General features: G+C 36.6%; 1 protein-coding gene across 2 annotated transcripts in view; it reads right to left on the minus strand.

Annotated features, from left to right (window-relative positions):
* The window catches only part of RPTOR (regulatory associated protein of MTOR complex 1), a 488,176-nt gene that overhangs the window by 176,203 nt on the left and 288,680 nt on the right, over positions 1-23,293 (minus strand). For both annotated transcript variants that reach the window (XM_027850143.1, XM_027850144.1), the window contains one exon: positions 4,347-4,422. In XM_027850143.1, coding sequence (XP_027705944.1) covers positions 4,347-4,422 — 76 coding nt within the window. The remainder of the gene's footprint in view (positions 1-4,346; positions 4,423-23,293) is intronic.

Raw genomic sequence — 23,293 nt, forward strand, 5'->3', positions numbered from 1 at the left:
TTAGGTAAGTGGATAGTCCCTGAAACAGTTGCTATAGGTTAAAAGAAAATTAGGAGAGTGGTTTTTATTCAGGTATGTTACATAATTAAATTCCTTTTTCTCCCTTCATTTAAAATCAGTCTTGGTCTATGGGTTTTTACATGCTGCTCTTTTGCTAGTAATGTCAACTGGGTCCTATATATGGATATAAAAAAGGGGAAAAAAAGATTGATATCTCAAACAAGGAAACTAAGATTGGCAAAGGAAGAAAAGGTTCTCCCAGCTCAGTGTGACTGAGAGAGTTGGTCATATTTTCAAAGGCTCAAGAGAACCTTGATGTGATGGGGAAAAACATCTTTCAATGGTGAGACAGGCTCTGGACTTTCAATTATGCTGAAACCATGTCATGAGAGAGGCACATTTTATCTCTCAAGACATTGCCCAGTGCCATACCAATCAAACTACCAAAAAATTATTTTACAGAGCTAGAAAATATAATAACAAAACTCATCTGGAAGAACAAAAGATCCAGAACATCAAGGGAATTAATGAAAAGAAATGCAAGGGAAGGTGGCCTAGTCATACCAGATCTTAAATTGTGTTATAAGCAACAATCAACAGAACAACTTGGAACTGGCTATGAAATAGAGTGGTGGATCAGTGGAATAGGTTAGGTACACAATTTAGATATAAAGGCTGATACTACAAGCATACTGGGAGAGCAAGGAATAGTTTACTTGTCATATTTATGGAGAATGGAAGAATTTATGACCAAACAAGAGACAGAGAACATTATGAAATGCAAAATGGATAATTTTGATTACATTAAATTGAAAAGTTTTTGCACAAAGCCAATGCAACCAAGATTAGGAGAAACTGGGAAAGAATTTTCATAACCAGTATCTCTGATAAAGGCCTCATTTCTAAAATATATAGATAATTTAGTCAAATTTATAAGTATATAAATCAATCCCCAGTTGTTAAATGGTCAACGGATATGAATAGTTAGTTTTCAGATGAAGAAATTAAAGCTATCTATAGTCATATGAAAAAATGCTCTAAATCACTATTGATCAGAGAAATGCAAATTAAAATAACTTTGAGGTACCACAACACACCTATCAGACGGGGTAACATGACAAAACAGGAAAATGATAAATGCTGCGATGGAAAAAGCTATCCAAATCCAGAGAAAAAACTATATAGTCTGAATGCAGATCGAAGCATACTATTTGCTCTTTTTTTCCCTTTCTGTTTTGTTTAGTTTCTTCTACCTTGTAGTTAGTCCTATTGGCTCTAATTCTTTACAACAAGACATGTGAAAATATGTTTAATAGGAATGCATATGTAGAACCTATATCAGATTACATACCATCTTGGGGAGGCAGGCAGGGAGGGAGGGGGAGAAAATTTAAAACTCAAAAGCTTATTGAAGTGAATGTTGAAAACCAAAAATAAATCAATTAATTTTTTTAAAAAAGCATTATACAAAAAAAATGATAAATGTTGGAGAAGATGTGACAAAACTGGAACACTAACGCATTGTTAGTGAAGTTGTGAACTGATCCAAACATTCTGGAGAGCAATTTGGAACTATGCCCAAAGGGTTATAAAACTGTGCATACCCTTTGACCCAGCAATACCACTTCTAGGTCTGTATTCCAAAGAGACCATACAAATGGGAAAAGGATCCACATGTACAAAAATATTTACAGCAGCTCTTTTTGCGGTGGCAAAGAATTAGAAATTGAGGGGATGCCCATCAGTTGGGCGTTGAATATGTTGTGGTATATAAATGTAAAGGAATACTATTGTGTTATAAGAAATGATGAGCAGGAGGACTTCAGAAAAACCTGGAAAGACTTATATGAACTGATGCTGAATGAAGTGAACCAAGACATTGCTGGAGTTTGCCATGTTTGATATATACCTTGCTACCTCACGAATGATTATAATGAATTATTTTAAAAAAGTTACAGTGACTAAGAAACAAAAAGTAAATGAAGGGTATTTAAATACAGATTACAATTTGTAATCTTGGCATACAGATTTGAATTCACTTTTTAGTATGAAGTAGTGTGGCAAAGGGTCAAATGAGTCCTAGACTTGGAGAAAGAAGGCTCATGTCTGAACCCTTATTTTACTACTAAGTAATGTGTCTATGGACGAGGCAGAATCTCTCAGAACCTTGGTTTCCTCATTTCTAAAATGGACATTGTATGTACTGTATTTTCTACTAATATATTATTTCCCTGACAGGGTTGTTGTTAGGATGAAATGATACATTACAAATAAAATGTTTCAAAAACCTCAGGACATTATATAAATGTAAGCTTTTATTAAGACCAAGAAAAGTAATTTACTCATCTTCTCTGTTGGTATAGATGTATTTGTCTCCACCCTCTATGTCCATTTGATAAAGACCCACATTCAATGTAATTCAAAATTTCTAAGCAACATAACTTAGTTAGATATAGAACACTGGTTTAACCAGATAAATGAATTGCTTAATTTCTGGAAATAGGGTAATGAATTCAACCTTCTCATCTATGGGTAGGAGATATATTCTTAACCAACAACAGAGGCAATTATAAAATAAGTAATTTAATCATTGTAATAACTTTGTAATAATAAATGTAATAACTTAATAATCAAATAACTTTGATTATATGAAATTGAAAAGCTTTTGCTCAGAAATAATGTACCAAGGATAAGAAGGGAAGTGGTTGAATGGGAAAAAAATGTTTTGAATCAAATTTCCCTGATAAGGGTTACGTATGTAAGATGTAGATACCTACACACATATCCCATTCCCCAATAGATTAAGTGGTCAAAGGATATGAAAAAATAATTCTCAAAACAAGAACTGCAAAGTATCACATATTCACAACTACATGGGAATGTTCCAACTCACTAATAACCAGAGAAATTCGAATCATGAGTCTAAGGTTTCACCTCACATCCAGCAAAACAAAAAAAATTGTCAAAAAGATTGACAAAAAAAAGTTGAAGCAGTTGTGGAATAACAGGCACACTAATACATTGTTGGTAGAGCTGTAAAATGGTATTATCATTTTGGAAAGCAACTTGGAATTACGGAAATAAAATGACTAATATGTCTATATCCAAAACTATTATTACTGGGCTTATTATATTCCAAGGATGCCATATTTAAGAAGAAAGCCCTCATATACACTTTTTGTGATGGCAAAGTAGAAACAAAGTAGATACTCATTGATTGGGAAATGTTTAAGCAAACTGTGGTACTTAAATGTAATGGAAAATTACTGTAAGAAATTATGTATGTGATGACTATAGATAAGTATGGAAAGATCTAAATCAGGGGTGGGGAACCTGCAGCCTCTAGGACACATGTGGCCCTCTAGGTGCTCAAGTGTGGTCCTTTGAATCTAAACTTTACACAGAACAGATGCCCTTACTAAAAGGATTTGTTCTATAAAACTTGGACTCAATCAAAAGGCCACACCCAAGGACCTAGAAGGCCACATATAGCCTTGAGGCCACAGGTTCTCCACCCCAATAGATGAACTGATGCAAAGTGACGTAAGCAGAGCCAAGAAAACAATATACACAATAATGACAATATACATGGAAAGAACACACACACACACACACACACACACACACACACACACACACACGTGAATTAGCAGATTATAAAGATCAAGCATGACTCAAATGAAGAGATCTAAGAGAACACACTCACTACAACCCTTTGTGGAGGTGGGAAGCCTACAGGTATTAAACATTGCACATATGTTTGAATTTTCTTTAAAGTACTGACCAGTAGTGCTTATTTTTTAAAATTTTCTTTTTCTTTTCTTTCTTTGTCTTTAAAAATAATATCTGCTATATAGGATGGCTCTTAAGTAGGGGAAAGGATATTGGAGATAACTATGATGATGTAAAAAACCAGAAGACATCAATAAAAACTTATTAAAAACACACACACACACACACACAAAATGATAGCAGTAAAAAAAGAAAGAAAGAAAATGAATTTGGCAAGCTAAATAACAAATGTCGCCTTCCCTCCCCCTCTCCCACAAAGACTCATAACCAGTTCTGTCGATTTGGTCATTTTTGTCTTAACTAGAACATTTTTATTATTGTAGGTTAACATGAAGAGTTATTAAGACACTGAAGATGTCTGAAAAGCAAAGATATCTAGAATTGCATCTGTGGCCTAGAAGAAAAAGGTGAACAAAACATGAATGTACAATTTCTTCACATAGCAGTGAAATCGTTCACACAATGCAGTTAGGAAAAAACATGTCCCCAGCCAAACACTGAACGTAATGGGATATGAGGAGGGTTTTTGAGTGCTTATACTTATAAGGACTTACCCTAAATGCAGTTCCTTCCTCTATAATGGTTGGCAATTGGGAGAGGCAAATATCAACTGCTAGGTCCCAAGCTTGCCTGGGAAAAGAACAGAGAGGGTAATATAAAGATGGTTATTTATTTTCTTTAGATAATGGGAAAAACCCACTACAAAGTGAAAGGTACTTTGATATAATCTAGAACAAATGTTCTCTTCCCTTGAGTATTTTATGATTTGAGAAGAGGCAACGATATGGGAGAAAAATAACTATGAGGTGATACTTAGGAATACAATGACAAACAGCCTTTTGACTAGTGAAACGCCTGAAGTCATCAGTGTCAGTGGCATTACTGTAGCCATTTACTGGGTTTTGGTTGGTTGTCTTTTTGTAGTAAAAAGATAGACTGACTAATATCAAAGGAGGAACTCTTACCAATTTCTAATGGAACTAGGCCACTGGAGGCAATCTAGCCAGACCCTTGGTCAAACAGGATAGAGTCTTACACAAGTCAGTCTGGTTTGTTCAAAATGAATTTGTGTGATAATCTGAGGTGGATTTGGAAATAGCCTGAATTATTAAAGAGAAACCATGTAATGGTTACTGCAGGCACCTGGACTCCTATCCAATTACTTCCAAACCCTAAAGGAAGACAGAATCATTCCTAACCCTAGAGAAAAGCTGAGCAAACAACTCTTACATAAGGATTTCATTGCTCTAAGGGGCCTGATGTTAGAGAAATCAAGCTCCATGTGGCATAAGGGTAATGTGACAACTTAACTATATGCCAGGATGAGCACCAACTAGTAACAGGTAGACGTAGGCAGTACCTACCAACCAAGCACACAGCTTTAACTGCATCTTTTGCTTCTTAAATAGAAAATGAAGCATTGCTTATTCTTGTTTTAATGATACTAGCTTCTTTTAAGTGAACTTGACTTATCTCTTGACTTAGTTTCTCACTATAGCTTTATTAATGGTCAACATCTGGGCATGACTCAACTTTTTACATAACTTCAAATCTTAAAACACACATATACTACCTAAATGTTGAGAACATTTAAAAAATACTTAGCTTTCACTGTGTTAAGAACATTGATCTCCTGAACAAAGCATAAAGTACCAGCCAGCCAGCCTGCCATGATTATCACATCTCTTAATTCAGCTTTGAGACCAGCATTTCAATTTAACTCACTAAATAATCCTGTGGCTCAGGCATAAAAATGTGATGATTTCTATAGTTCCAAAAACATTAACTCTTAAATAACTCTTGGGATGTAGTTAACTGAATTTTTAGTTACGTCCTTGCTTATGTTTCTCTGGAAAGCACTGGCAAATAAGGTGACATTTAGTTGTTTTTTTTTAAAGCAGTAATTTATAAGTGACTTAGAAGAGTTAATTTACAAAGTGTCTAATTTATGGGAGAAAATAACTAATGAAGTAGAAGAATTTGGATGAATCAGGGCTTGACATTTTCAGCTGTCACATCATAGATGGCAACCAGGTTGAGAACAGATGCTTAGTGTCTGGCTGCTTAACATCTGTTTCCACAACTCAGTTGTGTGATGCCTATGTATCTTAGACAAAGTTTTCACTCAAACTTTCAACTGATAGGCCAAAATGAACATCTGGGGCTGTCAAACTGGCATGCGTCCACGTGCCTGCTCTCCTGGTATTGTAACTTACTATCTTTGTGACCTTTGGCAAGTGTGATGTTTGAATATACTGCTCCTAAAGCAACTTTCAGCTCCTAAATAAATGATCCTATAAACTTACTCATTTCACCTTCCTAGTCTGTCTGCCCCATCATAACTTTAGTAATGCAAAAGACTGATAGTGAAGAAGCTAATTTCTGGACATAAAAATGTTTATTAAGCTTGTCCTGAATAAAGTGACATCAGATATAGATGAAAAGACTTAATTCTCCATTAGATTGTAAGTTCCTTGAGGCAAGAACTGTCTAATACCTTTCTTTTCATAGTATTTAGAACAGTGTATGGCACATAGTAGGTACTTAATAAATGTTTATTTACTATTATTGTTTTATTGAATTATTCACTGGGATCTGATATGAAGTATGATTATAAGTAATAGAACTGATTTTCAAAATAAATGTTACCCAAACAAACATCTAGATGAGTACTGTTGTCCTGTCCAAGGTGGTTATTGTGAGAGGCTAGACATTTATTCCAAAGATGTGACTACTGCTAAAAATCTTCTTGAAATAATCCAAAGAGCTGGAAGCAATTGTTTGCATAAGAACAACAGATATTTTAAAAAATTAATCAAATTTATCAGGTGCACTAAAGTTGGAAAAACATTTTCTTCAGAAGTATATTGTGACATGGGGAGGTACAAGGATTACTATTCTCATTTTGCAGAATAGAAAGCTATGGCTCAAAGAGTTTTGTCTTGTCCATGATTATAAGCTAGTAAATACTTGATGTGAGAATTCTAGATTTCCTTACTACATGTCCAACTACAGCTTGATATCTCCTAAATTATAGTAAGTCATTCTTTAAGGGTAGATATGACAGACACAATTTATTTCAACACAAGGCTGATCAAACAGGAAGGTAATCAAGCTGGATAATATTATTTTGGGCCAAAAAAAAAGTGTGACAAAAAACATGACTGATTTTCTGCCCTGGCTTGTAAATTGGTTCTCAAGACAATTTTGGAAGAATAGTCTTGAAAATACACAGAGTAATGCTCACATCATTGGAATAAGTGTCTAACTTCCAAAGATGACAGCTCTGAATGGTAGCAAGCAATCATTTGAATAAGCAAGCTCTGGTAGGTTAGTTTTAAAAAAAAATAATCCTAGACCAGTCATTTCTTTAGAGTCTAACTAGTATATAGATATTTGGTACCTATTTTTCTCCTTATACTAACAGAGGCAGCTATGCAGTTCAGTGGATAGAGTGCTGGGCCAGTCAGGAAGACCTGAGTTCAAGTCTGGCCGCAGACACTTATTAGCTGTGTGATCCTAGAGAGGTTACTTAATCTCAAAACCTTAAAACAAAACAAAACAACCTTAAAACCTTAAACCATTCCAACAACAACAAAAGCTGACTAATACTTGGTTAGACTAAAACTGAATCCAAAGAAAATCAATACTCTAATGTTGTTGTAGTTATTGTTGTTCAGTCTTTCAGTTCTATCTGACTCTTGGTAACTCCATGGACCATAGCATGCCAGTACTGTCCATGGTGTTTTCTTGGCAAAGATATTGGAGTTGTTTGCCACTTCCTTCTCCAGCAGATTAAGGCAAACAGAGGTTAAGTGTCTTTCCCAGGGTTACATAGCTAGTAAGTGCCTGAGTCTGGAATTGAACGCAGGTCTTCCTGACTCCAGGCCCAACACTCTATTTACTGAGCCACCTGGCTGCCCCACTAATACACTAAGCCTCATCCTGAATAATAGTGACACCAGACACAGATGAAAAGTGTTAGCTCTCTATTAGACTATAAGCTCCTTGAGGACAGAAAATGTCTTATACCTTTCTTTTCATATCTAGCGCTTAGAATAGTGCATGGCACACAGTAGGTGCTAAAGGAATGATCTTTCTTTTTCATTGGCTATACACATGTAAGCAGTTGCCAGTCCTTTGTTTTCACATTTGCAATAATATTTATAATATCTGGCCCATATTCTCCGCTCCTATTTCAGTCATCCTAGTTTAGGCCCTCGTCTCTTCCTGCCTAGAGTAGCTACCTCCTTGATCTCAATCTACCCACTCTTCAGTTCAACATGATGAATACAAAGAGACATGGAAAGACTAAAATAAATTGATGCAGTGTGAGGAAGCTGATCCAGAAAAAAATAATGTACTCAATGACTACAACATTATAGACAGAAAGAACAACAAAGAACACAAAACAATTGAATGTAAATGTTGCAAAATTACAAAGGAAAAGCATAGTTCCCAAGAAGAGATAAAAGAATAAACCTCTCCCTACTTTTTGGCAGACATGAAAGGTCTATAGTACGGATATTAACTACTCTATTTGAACTGGAAAGTTTCTATATAGCTTGGTAACGCTTAGAAGTTGTCTATTTCATTAAAGGTTCATTTCCCTTGAGTAATATATTCACTTTTGTTGGATAAGTTCTTCTTGAGTGTAAGGTATTTTGCCTTCTGAATTAATGTATTCCAATCTCTCCATTCCTTCACTGTGGTGGCTGATGAATCTTGTGTGACCGTGACTATGGCTCTGAGGATATGTAAATACTTTACGGATACTTTCAATATTTTTTCTCTGACCTAGAGATTCTGTATTTTGGCTAGAATATTCCTGGAAGTTTTCATTTGGGGATTTCTTTCAGGAGGTGACCAATGTATTCTTTTTATTTCCACTTGGTTTCTTTGAATATTTCTTGAAAACTGACATCTAGGTTCTTTTTCGGTCATAGCATTCAGGCAGTCCGGTAATTCTTAAATGTTTTGTCCTTGATCTGTCTGTATTGCAGGTGAGTTGCTTTTTCCTATGAGATACCTTACATTTCCTTCTTCTTTTTTTTTCCAGTTTTTTGACTTTGTTTTAAAATTTCTTAATGTCTCATGAAGTCATTGGCCTCTATTTGGTCAATTCTAATTTTCAGGGAGTTTTGTTGTGTGGGTAAAGTTTTGTACCTCTCTGCCAAACTGGTAATTCCATTTTCAATTATTTCTTTTATAGCTCTCGTTTTCCTCTTCAATTTTTGTTGAGTTAGTGCTCAAACTGTATTTGTCTTTGAGGCTTTGGTTATAGATGTTTTTCAGTCATAATATTTTTTCTGGGTTTATGTCTCGAGCATCTGTGTCACCACAACAGAGTTTTATAATGGGATTCTATTTTTGTTTGCTCATTCTTTTTTTTTTTTTTTTTTTTGGTAAGGCAATTGGGATTGAGCGACTTGCCCAGGGTCACATAGCTAGTAAGTGTCAAGTGTTTGGTCTGAGGCCAGATTTGAACTCAGGTCCTCCTGACTTTGTTTGCTCATTCTAACAGCCTACTTCTTGATTTCAGACCTGACATTAGGGCAAAACTCTGTGTGCTTTTGGAGGAAAGGTCTGGGATGGTCCTTTTGTTTCATTTTTGGAGACTGACTGTTCCAGAATTTCAGGGACAGCCCAGATTAAGAACCTGCAAGCTTTGAAAGTCAGAAGTAATCAACATTTATTAAGTGCCCACCCTGTGCCAGGCACTGTGCTAAGCAGTGGGAATACAAAAAAAGACATACGGTATAAGGGAATTCTCTGCCCTTGAGGAACTCAGAGTCTAATGGAGGAGACAACAAAGAAAAAGAAACTAAAAAGGGAGGTGGGGCAGGAAGTTAGCTGGCCTGGGGGCATGATTAAGTTCTGTAACTAGGGTGGGAAATGATCTGTGAAGGTGTGAGTTTCAGAGTTGATTTCATCTAGAATGATGACTTTCTAGAGATGCTGAAGTCCAAGATAGCAGCCAGATGGGAAATGATCAGGAGAGTTCCTCTGAGGTGCTAAGGAGAGGTGCTCTCCTTAAATGATGGAGGATTAGGGAGGACCTCCCAGATGTCCACACCTTGCCCCACTCCAACCATGAAGGGATTTCCAAAATGGTCTGATATAGGATAAAGTCCGATTTCTGTCCTCTTGTTCCAAGTTTTATAAGTTCCTGACCTGGGTTTGGGTTAAGCAATAGTAGACTGCTACTAGACTCAGCCACTACAAGCCAGCTATGAATCTGCGGGCTCAGAGTGACAAAATTTCAGGTTTCCCCTTGGTCTGAAATTCTTGCCCTGGTTATTCCTCTACAGACTTCAGACTGAGCTGGATGTTGAAACTGAGCCCCTGCTCTGCTCCTGAGATCTGAACTCACTGCTGCCGCTTGCTTGCTTCTGAACCTGATCTTCTCACCTGAGAGACCAAAAGCACTCATTACCCTGGAATGCAACCCTTGGTATACCTCTCAGTTTACCTTGGCTCTATGATCAGGAACTGGGTATTGAGGAACAAAGCTAACAGATGGCACTTGTTCCTATCATGGTGCCCTGGCACAGGTCAAGGGCTCGAGGTGCTCCAGTATGTGTCTGGGACCTCTTCTTCCCTGCTGCAAGTGCCGCCTGCAGTGTGGAACTCATCCCAAGGCTCCACAGACTTTTCCATCTCCCTATGCTGAACTGGGTTGGAAAAAATGACTAAATTTTTCTTACATTTCCTCATCAGGATTCATTCAGGTGTATTTTCTAGATATCTTTAAAGGAGTTAAGCTTGGGGAAGCTACAATCATGCAGCCATGGAATTATGGCTCCAACTCTCTCACTATATTCAATCTCTCCTTGTCTACTGGCTTCCCTACTGCCAAACATGCACATAACTTCCTCCAACCTCAAAAAACACTCACTTGATCCATTCATCCCAATGTCCCATATCTCTCCTCCCTTTTGGGGCTAAACTGCCCATCTATGATGAGGCCATCTATATAATAGATGTCTGCACTTTCTCTCCTCTCACTCTCTTAACGCTGGCTGCTAATTTCATCATTCAGTTGAAAATGATTTCTCCAAAGTTACCAATGATATTGTCAAAGTGAATGGCCTTTTTTCAATCTTCATCCTTCTTGACCTCTTTGTACACACTGTTGATCACCTTTTTCTTGATATTCTATTCTCTGCAGGCTTTTGGGACACTACCCCTTCCTAGTTCAGTCTCTTCTGCTGAATCTTTTATACAGGTCACATTTACTAAAGGTGGCTATCCTCCAGGGCTCTCTCCTGGGCCCCCTTCTCTTTTCCCTCTATACTATTTCACTTAGTGATCTCATCACTCCCATAAATTCAATTTTCACCTCTATGCTAATGATTCTTAAATCTACTTATCCTGCCCCAATATCTCTGTTGACCTCCAGATTCCCATCTCCAACTGCTTTTCAAACATCTCAGACTGGATGTCTAGCAGATACCTTAAACCCAACATGTCCAAAAATGAACTCATTATCTTTCCCCAAAAACACTCCCTCTTCCCAACTTCCCTGTTATTGTAGAGGGAACCACCATCTTCTTAGTCAACTTCACTGGCAACCTATCTGCAATCTTTGATTCCTCACTCTCTTATCTTCCAGATCCAATTTGCTGTCCAGCAAGTTCTGTTAATTTTACCTTCCTAACATCTTTAGTCCCCTTATGTGGGCAAGAGATCTCTGAATCCCACTAATTCTAATGCTTTTTTTCTGTTGATTATTTTCAGTTTATCCTACATATAACTATACAATGTATAGTTGTTCGCATTATGTATAGTTATTATGTATAACTATGCATAGGTGTTTCCCCCATTAGTCCATGAGCTGCTTGAGAGAAGAGATCATTTTGTCCCTTTGGTTGATCTCCAGTGGTTAGTACAGTGCCTGGCATACAAGAGGTACTTTGTAATTGTTTATTGACTGACTGACATTTCCCAATTCCCCTAACTTCCACCCCTAAGCAAATCCAGCTCTGCCAAGTCACAAGAAAGAAGGAGGAATTAGGTAGGCTAAAAATGATCCTAAAGGCAGTTGCCCTTGGCCTGAGGGAAGGACTAAGGGAAACAGAGACAGAACCACCACGTATTCCATTATTCTCTAAGGAGAAGTGGTTATGGCAGCATTGCAATACCAAAAAAGAAGGAGCAGCCAGAAAAAGGACTAAGATAAAAAGAAAAATGTTGGGCAACCAAATATATCAAGAGAAAAAAAAGAAATAAAACCAAAGGAGAAAATTAGGAGTAAAGTGAAGTCAAAAATTAGAGGTCAATACAGAATAAAGAGTGTTCAATGCAAAATCAACAAAACACAATTAAAAGACTAAAAAAATTTAAATGCAAGATGAAGAATTACTCTAAAGAAGTGAAACTATTTTCTAATCCACTTTGCTACCCTCATTCTAAGGATGAGTTCATCCAATTCACATTCAAGATAACAATTACTGTTTTTTTCCTTCCTTTTCTTCCCACACCCACCCAAACAAATAAACAAAAAAAGAAGTTTGGAGGGTAAGCTAGGTGACACAGTGAATAAAGCTCTCCCTTTGGAGTCAGCAGGACCTGAGTTCAAATCCAGTATCAGACACTTGACGCTTACTAGCTGTGGGACCCTGGGCAAAGTCACTTAACCCCAACTGCTTCACCAAAAAAAAAAAAAAAAGTTTAGGAAAGATTCTATAACTGGAGTCATTTTGCCCTTTCACACTTCACCAAATAACAGGTTCTTAAACTTTCTCTCCATTTAAGGCCTCTTTTATCACCAGCCCTCACTAGATAGTTTGTTTTGCTTGAGACTTTTCCTTCCCAACTCTAAATTCCCTCTCTTAAGGCCCTCTACCTTCCTATACTTATTTAAGTAGAACTGTGTTGAATTTAATATATTTCTATATAAAACTTTTTGGTTGTGTGAGAGTGTTTGAGTGTATATGAATATTCAACCCCTCTTGACTGATTTAGTAAGGTTCATGAAATGGCCAGTCCACCAACCCCAAACCCCATGACTATGAACTCTTCCTGTAGTCTACCCAAATTAAGAGAAAAGTAAGTTCCTCCGTTATCATTTCTTTCCCAATATATTAATTTTCCCCTCCCTTTCTTATTTCTCTCTTAAAATCAACAAAACAGAACAAAGACACACCTAGGTCCTGAGTTTGTCTTTCTTTATTCCCTCTGTGTCCTTTGAAGATAGTGAGGTTCTGAAAGGTCACCTGTCTCTTCTTTGCCTATTAGAATATAAGCACTCTATTACAACATATTGTTATGTCCATTTCTGTAAAGACCATTAAAAAACACTGGCTTAGACCCAAAGTATTAATACTTTAAAATGAACCGATTTAGGGTCTGGATTTCATGTGATATGCTCAAAAATTAAAACAATTTACATTCAAATAAATTGAATTCATATAATTAACTTACTGCTTTGTGAGATTTAAAAAAAAAATTTCTTTAGGGACATTGGCCAAAAAGTATTAACTTTCAAAGACAGTATCACTTTTTTCTCATACTCTCTCTAACTTTGTACAAGGTGATGATTGATCCATTGGATTTTAGTTTCTTGTTTTAACAACATTTTGTTCTTTGTTCTCAGTTTTCTGAGAGCTTAAAAGGTTCTATGCTAATTAGATTTATGACAGAAAGTGTATGGTGAGGGAGTAAAGAGAGGGATAAAAACTTCATTTTTGTAAAATTTTAAAACAATCAAAATATAGGTGAAATGAAAAAGATCTGGGGAGGGGAAGAGAAGATCTTTAAGATGCAGGATGAACAAAGGCTGAAAAAGAAAAGCACCCTATTTTCCAATAATTCAAAATATGAAATAAATTTCACTTCTCCTACCCTTAATCCCAGGGGTATTCACTTTCCCCTGGACAATGGGTTGTCAATATAATTAAGAGGTAATCAGGATATAATCAAAACTGCTTCAAAGCACAGGCAATAAATAGTCCTCCTATGCTCAATAAATGTACAGGCTCCAGGCAAAATGGTTATTCAGCACTGGTAAGGGAGATATTTATTCTAGGTGGAGGCAGTAGCAAAGTCAATTATTGTAATTAAACTCTATATAGATTCTTTGAATTTGACCAAAGGGGGAAAAAGTTAATTTCAGGGACTGGAAGAAGAGAAAGGTGTATAAAAATTAGAGAGGGGACTAGAGGCTCAAGAGGGAAGCATCTGATAAACTATAAAGGTAAACCTTAGCAGGTACCTGATACATAAAGGAAATATCTAAGTTTAATATTTTGCTGCAATTCTACTACATGAGAGAAACTCATGTAAAATTATGCTCCCCCAAAAATAATGCTGCATCATCATTGTCCTGAAAATTCATAATGTTACAATGCTGTCTATTTCACAAAAGTCATCTGAGGCAAATGGTGCTAATGCCTAATAAATTTTTCTCTTGCATTTCTGGAAGGTCATAAATTAGGCCATTCAGAAGAAATAAAATAAATGAGAAGAAAACAAATTCTTCTTATAAGATTAAATCTAATCATGTTTCCCCCCACTGGGCCTGTGATTTCACCTGTACAGTCCTAGTGAAGAATTTCCTCTACTTGGGTAGCCTGACACCTTCTTCACACCTGAGGCACTGAGAAATTAAATTTCCATTCCAGAATCATATAAATTTATATTCCACAGGTAGGACCTGAATCATGGGCCTCCTGACACAGAGGTCAGATCCTGTTCACTATGTAATGTCATTATTATTTTTTTTTCTTCTACAAATGGAAATACTAAACATGAAACAAGTTCATTGCCAGATGATTCAAATCTTTTTTTAAAAAAAGGTAATGACAGCATCAAATCCTACAAAAGTAGCCACAAAAAAGTATGGTTCCTTCAATGTGATGTTACCCAGTCATTCTGTGTATTTTTAAAACAATTATGACCATGTCTTTAGCCAAACTGGTTTAGAACATACGCATTTATTAGTTCAGGCCAGTATATTTATGAAATGAAAGAACCAATACAAGAAAATAGTGGGGCAAGCTAGGTGGTGTAGTGGATAGAATGCTAGGCCCAGAGTCAGGAAGACCTGAGATCAAATCTGGTCTCAGACACATACAAGCCGTATGACCCTGAGCCAAGTCACTTAATCTCTGTTTGCCTCAGTTTCCTCATCTGTAAAATGAGTTGCAGAAGGAAATGACAAACCACTCTATTATATCTACCAAGAAAACCCCAAAAAGGGTCACCAAAAGTTGGACACCCGCAATGACTAAACAACAACTACAAACAGCACAGAGGGGAACCACTATGGCCCACATAAATGGGGATAAATACGCAGACTGTGATGGGCAAGCAATAATTGAACTGAATATTATGTGAGAAATATGGACAGGAGATTGAATTTTTCTTCCTTTTTGAAAGGGGCTTGAGAGTATAGGCAGAAGAAAAAGAAATAAATTATTTGCCAACTTCTTTTAAAACATAGTAACAAGTGATAAAATGCAAAAATGCATACAACACCCCCCCCCAACAAATACATACTAAATTTCTATTTAGTCATTTGTAATTTTCACAAATTTTTTCCTTGAGTAAGATTTTATACCTATTGTTCCAAGCTATTCATTTTCTTTCCAAATCGTTCTTTCATAGCTCTCATTTCTTTCCACACGCATTTCTCTAGCTTTCTCATTTGGTTTTAAAAATGACTTTTTGGCTATTTTTTGTTAAGCAAAAAACTGAAAACTAATGGGATACTCATCAATTATGGAATAGTTGAATTATGGTACATGAATGTAATGGAAAATTATTGTAAGAAATAATGAAAGGGAAAACCCAGAAAACTTGTATGAACTGATGCAGAATGAAGTGAGCAGAACCTGGAGAAAGTTTATACAGATATAATAATAATAATACCGTAAAGATCAATAGCTTTAAAAGCTTAAGAACTCTGATCAACACAATGACCACCCACAATTCCAGAGGAATCATAATGAAACACATTCCCCACCTCCTGACAGAGAGGTGATGGACTCCAAGATTGAGAATTTTTTATTCTGCCTGGGGGTGGGGGAGGGAAATGACATATCCAATGCAGCAATCTGTTTTGCTTGACTCTACATGTTTGTAACAAGGAATTTTTTTTTTCTTGCTTTCTCAATACAGGGAGGGGAAGGGAGAAAAAGAGGATCTGAAAAATAATACTGAATGTAAAAAGAGAAAAAGAATACACCAAGCAAATCTATTGTCTACAGTACTTACCTACACTTAACATTCAAAACAAGAAAAACATGTAAGGCAATGTGGTTGAAGTGAAAGAAATCTAAATGAGGAATCAAGGGGGAGGCGGGAAGAGACAGACTAGATGGTCCCTTCTAGCTCCGAATCTATCATTGAACTTGATCTTCACAGCCCACTATGGCTTTGGCTATGTAGTAACATAGCAGAAATAACTTGCTGTAAAGTACTTTAGCTGTATTTCTAATAGCAGAATATCTTTATGTACAACTGAAAGAGCGTCTCATTAAGTGAGAAAACCGACTAAATGTCTCAGAATAAATTACCAAATTAATTTGTGGAATGGAATTCTGAGCTTCAGAAAAAGTAGGAAAAGGATACACTGTAAAAGTTTAGGGGATACATTAAACTGGGCTGTTTAAGAAACCAATGCTGTGTGTTTTGGCATCTGAGGCAATAGCAGAAGTTAAGAGGGAGGTTAGAAGGTGTCTGGATTAGCACTTCCCACACATTGCTATGATACAACCACACTGTACTCCCCAGGAAGGGAGAGCAGCATGGTTACTTGTTTTCAAAATAAGATTTGGGAGGGAGGAGAGAGGCGGGATGGGAGAGGAGGAGTGACTAGCTGTGACCAGAGGATCTGAAATTCTATACATACTTCTTCCCTCAACAGCTTGGAACAATGTGACTTTCTAAGCTGCTTGCTACTGTGATGACTCACAGTACTGAACAACATGCCAACCAGGCAAGAGCTTTGGCTTTCAGGAAACAGGCACTAGGATGGCAAATGCCCAAGGAAGAAGTCTAGAAGGAAAACAATCCAAGCATATGCAGAACTTCCATCTGCACTGATCAATCAATCCAAGGCACCTTCAATGGGAATAGAAAGTACAGGCTATTCCATCGAAGAAATGCAAGGATTTTAGAACCTGCAGAAATTAAAGTGAAAGAAAATGCCCCCCCCCATGATTTTTCATCAAAAATTAACCAGGAAATGGACTTCTTGTATTTCATCATTCACTTTTTCTCCCTTGAGCAAAGCCTGAACATATTTTACTTTACGTTTTTAACCTCACTTTTTGTTAGATCTTGTTCATTTTTCTCTTACTACTTTCACTCCGTGGACTTTGCTAATATGCTTCAATTCCTTTTCCTTTCTCACCCTTAAGAGTGCCCTTCTCTGAATGGTGAATATCTCTCCAAATTCCCATTGTAAGGAAGGTCCCAGACCAGTCGTTCTTCATTGTCCTAACTACACCACCAGGTCTCTGAACAGGTACCTTCCCCCATTCCCACCTATTTCATCCCTTTCAATATGCTGTTTTCTTCCATTAGAATGTAAGCTCCTTGTGGACAGAGACTGTATTTCTTCTTGTGTGTATTTCTATCCGTGGTATTTATTGGCGTGGTACCTGGCACTGTTTCATAAATGCTTATTGACAACTAAAAATTCAATACCATCTTCCTATTAAATTTCATGGCCCAAGGAATAAAATTAATTGAATTTTAACAAATTAACTCTAATTGATCTGCTATGATTTTTCTTTTGAGTTCCACAGGGAGCTGCAAAATTTGGATTGTTTAAATTTAGTATTGTTTGAGTTTAGGGAACTTGAAAAAAATAGTAGAAAGTAGTTAAGCTCTCAGATCACTGCAATGACTAAATAAATAATGGTCCAGAGGACCAAAACAAAACAAAACAAGTTATACACCTCCTGAAAAGAGAGGTAATGGGTACCCAGGGTGCATAGGTGTGTTCATGAGATCTAGCACCTCTGGTCTAAGGACTTACTGAGCCCTCTTTAGGGCTGTTCATTCACCTTTGGTGTCCATCGGATCCACTCAATTCTCACCTATGGCTCCAAGAGGCTGTAGCATGCACAGTGGATATACCGTGGTAAACCGTCTTGGGACATGGGCTACACCAGGTTGAGGGTAACCACAGGCCTCAAACCCATCACTGAGTTAAGGGATGTCTACCCCAAACATGTGAAGACTTCCCCTGGCAGAATGGGTGGATAAAAACAATTTGTTCCAATGATCATAAAGGCGGCTGAAGCAGGTACTATGGAGTGCTTTGAGCTTGGTCAGGCATCAAAGACACGAAGGTCATCCATTGCATCCCAGGTCATCTTGACTTTTGTCCTCCCACTGAACTTTGATGACTCAGGAAGAATAGTAAGGCTGACAACTTTGTGCAACTCTGTCTCACTTAAATCCAATTCATGCACAAGTCATGACATCACCCATGCTGTCATTGGTTCTCTTTGAAAACAAAGGACAAGGGGCAGCTAGGTGGCGCAGTGGATAGAGCACCGTCCCTGAAGTCAGAAGGACCTGAGTTCAAATCTGGCCTCGGACCAAACACTTGACACTTAATAGCTGTGTGACTTTGGGCAAGTCACTTAACCCCAATTGCCTAAAAACTAAAAAAAAAAGAAAAAAAGAAAAAAAAGAAAACAAAGGACAAACAACAACAATGGGAATCCAATCCAGAAGATAACTAGCTATTTTCAGACATAACCAATAAGTGGATTTGTTTTGCTTGACTATGCTTGCTTGCCACAAGGAAGGGTTTATTTTTTATTTAAAAAAAAATTTTTTTCAGGGGAGTTTAAAGAATATGTAGCAGAGAAGTGGAGAGGAGCATGTTAAAAAAAAAAAGAGGATCCTTGAAACATGTAACAAACAGATTAGCACAAAAGGAAATTCAGAGGGAAACAGACAAGCTGGTCATCTTTAAAACTAACATGTTGAAGTATACATATTTAAAAGCTAGGTGGGGCAGTGGATAGAGCACTGCCCTGAAGTCAGGAGGACCTGAGTTCAAATCCGGCCTCAGATCAAACACTTGACACTCACTAGCTGTGTGACCCTGGGCAAGTCACTTAACCCCAATTGCCTTAAAAAAAAAAAGAAGCTGTTTGTAATAGAGATTCATGTTTACATATACAATTCGCTTTTTCAAATTAATTGGTATTTTCAAGTTCAAAACATCAAAAAATGAAAATTATTAAAATAACTAAACCAAAAAATATCACTAGAAATTCTGTTGTGAAATATATGGAACACATTCCTTAAATGAACTATTCTTAAATATTCTGAGGGTCTTCATCTGATAAGCAGTAGCTAGCCACATATAATGACAATGCCTATCACATTTAATTGATTTTCTTAGCTATGGCAGTCCTCCTATTACTTATAGTTTTTTTCATATTGTTTTTATAAAGCCTCTCTTTATCCTCAAACTTTTAAATTCTGAAAACAACTGATCTTCAACTACATTTTTCCAGAGGAAAGAGGGAAAGAAATGAGGCTCAGGCCCACATCTACCTATTAGTGAATTCGATTTCCCCAGGTATTGATAAAGAATGGATGCAACATTTATCAGTACACCTGATGACTCCCCCTAGATCTGTGACTCAATAACATGTTTTTTTGAATGAATTATTATCAAATTTCAGTTTAAATTCAATGTCATTTAGTGATGCATGCCCATCTGGAAAGAAAACTGTACAATGTGTATTATCTTTCTTAAATTAGCAAATATTTAGTGCTTGAAAGTTCATAGCCAAAATCCTTATAATCCCCAGAGCTCCAGTTCTAGGTTCTAGTTACTAGTCTCTCAACATCAAAGATGCTTTGAGTTCCCCACACTTTATGCTAAGGTTTAACGATGTTATCAAGACTGGCATGAGAATACGAAAGTTGCATGCTCTAAAACAGACTTTAAATAAACCAGAGAGAAAGGGCACCAGATAACAACTGAGATAAAAATTTTATGACTGAAATCCAGAAGATAGCCAAATTGTTTTGCTATGTTGGAATTAGTTTACCATTAAAACACTGTTTCTCTGCTTGAAGTCCTATTCCAATACTTCTTCATGCTAGGAAGGTGACCTTTTGTTTACAAAGGCTATGCTCGCAAGGTACAGTTTCTTGTTAGTCTTTCCAAACTGCAAAATTCATGTACTGGTCAGGTGACCAACTGTGTCTGTTGTTTTAGAATGAAGTCTAACTAACTTGAGAAAGGTTTATCATGAGAAGCTTGGTGATAAATGTTTTTCAGCCATAGTAATTCATAATGTCTGTTTACTGCAGTACGGAAGGTTAAAACGTTTTAAAGGTATACAAAGAAAAATTTTCAAGGTATTTTAAAGTGAGGAAGACAGCAAAATAATAGAAAAACATCTAGGTGAAATTATCACCACAAAAAGGGCAACCAAGATTTCAGAAACTGCTGATCCACACACATACTTTTTCAGTTTTATAAAATACTTATGAGAAAGGTCTACACGTGTATTCAGGGCAGCCTTGATGAAAATATGACAAGAGAATAGGGAGGCTTCTGCAGATAATTTTCTTTAGCAAACCACATCTTCATAGTTACAACTACATGAGAAGTTTAGAGAATACAAGATCCTGTTGTTGATTATTAATTTCAAAAGAACATGAAACTTGTAAAACCAAATGGTAGACCTAAGGGCTCTCTTCATCAAAGTTTCTCCCATATATTTGTTAAAATGAATACACAATTCCTTGACAAATGTTATCAGAATTAAATTTTTTTGGTGTTACTAATTATCAAGATTAAGCAAGGCAATAAAACAGGCAGGCATGATAAAAGTATTTCCCTCTGTCATAAAGGATATCCTACACATTTTCTAAACATAACAGAAATGTCATATAAATGGTGAGATTCACCAAGTGATCCTTTTTCATATTACATTTTTGTTTCATTTATTTGCCTTTATTTCAAGAAAGCTTTGCTTTGGCCACTTAGTTTAAGGGCTAGGGCAAAAGCTTCAGGGGGAACCTAGGTTCTGGTCATGTTTCAGGCTGTGCCTCTTAAACAGGTATGTACCCAAACCAGCTTTAGGGTCCACTGAATGTTTCAGCAGCTTCACCTCCTTTCCCAGGAAGTGGTTCCACAGGAAGCTCCAGAGATGTGAGACCACAATCTGGAAACTAGGGCATGTTGCTCTAGGACAGCCTAGTCCAGACTTTTCTGAAGGATCAATGCAGCCCTCATGGTGTCCAGGCTGCAGCCCCATTCATCTTGGGGAGTGTTTTGCAAAGCCCTGAGGATGATCCCATGTATGTTGTGGAGCAATAGAAGGCACCCAGCACACTCATGCCTTTTCTTTAACAGTGACTAGCAAAAGTGTAACATCATTCAGGGCAAGACAGAAAGACAGGGGCAGATAAGACAAGGAGGTCCATAGCTAGAAATTGAGAAGGTGGTATACAGATGCCTTGGCCTTTTTGGCCAATCTGGGAGGCAGAGGTCATGCATTTTATTACTTAGAAAAGTCATAAATTTGTTTTTATCAGCCTTCTTTACATGTAAAATAAAAATATATCTAAACTCAGTTAAATAAACACTAAATCTTTTCTGTTTGCAAAACACTATAAACACTAAATCTTTTCTGTTTGCAAAACACTTAAATAGGCATTGGGGGATATTATGAAGTCCTTATGCTCAATTAACTCACAAGCTTGCTATTGTCTGTTGTTGTTCAGTTGTGTCTGACTCTTTGTGACCCCTTTTGGGGTTTCCTTGGCAAAGATAATGGAGTGGTTTGCTATTTTCTTTTCCAGATCATTTTATAGATGAGGAAACTGAGGCAAAAAGGGTTAAGCAACTTGTTACACAGCTTGTAAATGTTGTAGGCAGGATTTGAACTCAGGTCCTGCTGACTTCAGGCACTGTATCCACTGCAGCACCTAGTTGCATCAAGTTGTTAGGGCTAGTTAAGGAAAGAGTATTTATTAGGTGAAGTAGCTGCAGGAGTGGTCTTGATAGCTGAGAATGAACCTCCTTTACAATGTTTTTCAACAAAGGACTATCTTAGCTGATGTGGTATAGTCTATGGGCTTTTGTAGCATGGAAGTGAGACTCACTAATCTGTAATTTTTTTTTTGTTGTTGTTAAAAGGGAAGGCTCTCATGAAAAGATATATTTGGAAATGAAGGCAATGTCAAATAACTTTTTTAAAAATAAACTTTATAATGGTTTGGGAATACTTTTTCAGTTGATCCTCAAATTATTTTTTTAAGCCTGTTGCTGAGGTTCTAATGTATAATTGAAGCCATTTTGTTGACTTTTCTGGCCCATTTATTTTATTTTCTGAATTAAAAAGACACTTTATTTTACCAATTACCCTGTAAGAGTTGATTGCTCCACCATGCCTAATCCCTGCCACAAATGCAGGGTTTTTTTGATATGCAGCATCTGTTTTTCCAAGACTTCCATTTGGTATTTAGAAATAGTTTCTTAGATTTCATAAGTTATTTACATTTTAAACTATTCTTTTTTCTCAAGACTGAATAACTGAAAAAATAGTTTCCTCCATTTTAAATGAATTATGATAATAATAAATGAGCCAAAAGCTTAATATTCAAACCAAGCAAAAAGAAAATAATTCAAGTCATATAATTCCCCTTTGGCAAAACAGATATAAAATCTTTGTTGAGAGGATGCGATTATAAAGGATGGTTTTATATCACAGAGCAATTTTCATGACTTGGCTCCACAGTGATAATGCTTAGCTAATCTAATTACAAGGAATTCTCTACAGCAAATAATCCAGTATGACCACTGTTTTTTGCAGGCTCAATTTATATGACCTGTAGTCCCAAAAGGGCAGTGTTATTCACAATACATTACCATGTTATCATCAAGGAGAAATTGTATTTCAGTTCTATACACTCCATCTATTTTAACTACCACCAAAATTTTCAAATCATCCATCAAAAGAAAACACTACCAAAAAAAAAAGATCTAAGGGTTTAGAGTTTCAAAAGGGTGGTGATGAAAATGTATTTTCATTTCCTATCCTTACCTACAGTTTGAATAACATTTGTTTTTATGTGATGACTCACTACAAAGAGATGGGGCACTACTGACCACATATGAAAGTTCTTAATAATTCTAGTTTAAGCAGATAAAAACAACAAAATTCCACTTCCAAGAAAAATGAAAGAATTTTAAAATCCCATATAGTTTATTACATTGGGATTTTACCTGTACTGTAATTGAAAGGTATGTTGTTACCTGTTATAACAGGTCTAATGTCATCGAGACAGATCTAAACAAGAACTGACAAAGCTTTGCAAAACCAACTAGAAAGAAATTAAATTCTTTTGGAATAGAAAAGGAATTCGGTTTCTTGGAAACAGTGTGGGTGAAAGCCAGGATTGTGAAACACTACAGCTGGATGATTCCATTCTATTCTTTCTAGTCCCTGAGAGAGAACACAGTAATTCAGTGAAAGACCAACCAGTAAAATTCCCAGAAAGG

Source organism: Vombatus ursinus, unplaced genomic scaffold (genome assembly GCF_900497805.2).
Source record: "Vombatus ursinus unplaced genomic scaffold, bare-nosed wombat genome assembly UNPS02008996.1, whole genome shotgun sequence".
Lineage (NCBI taxonomy): Eukaryota > Metazoa > Chordata > Mammalia > Diprotodontia > Vombatidae > Vombatus > Vombatus ursinus.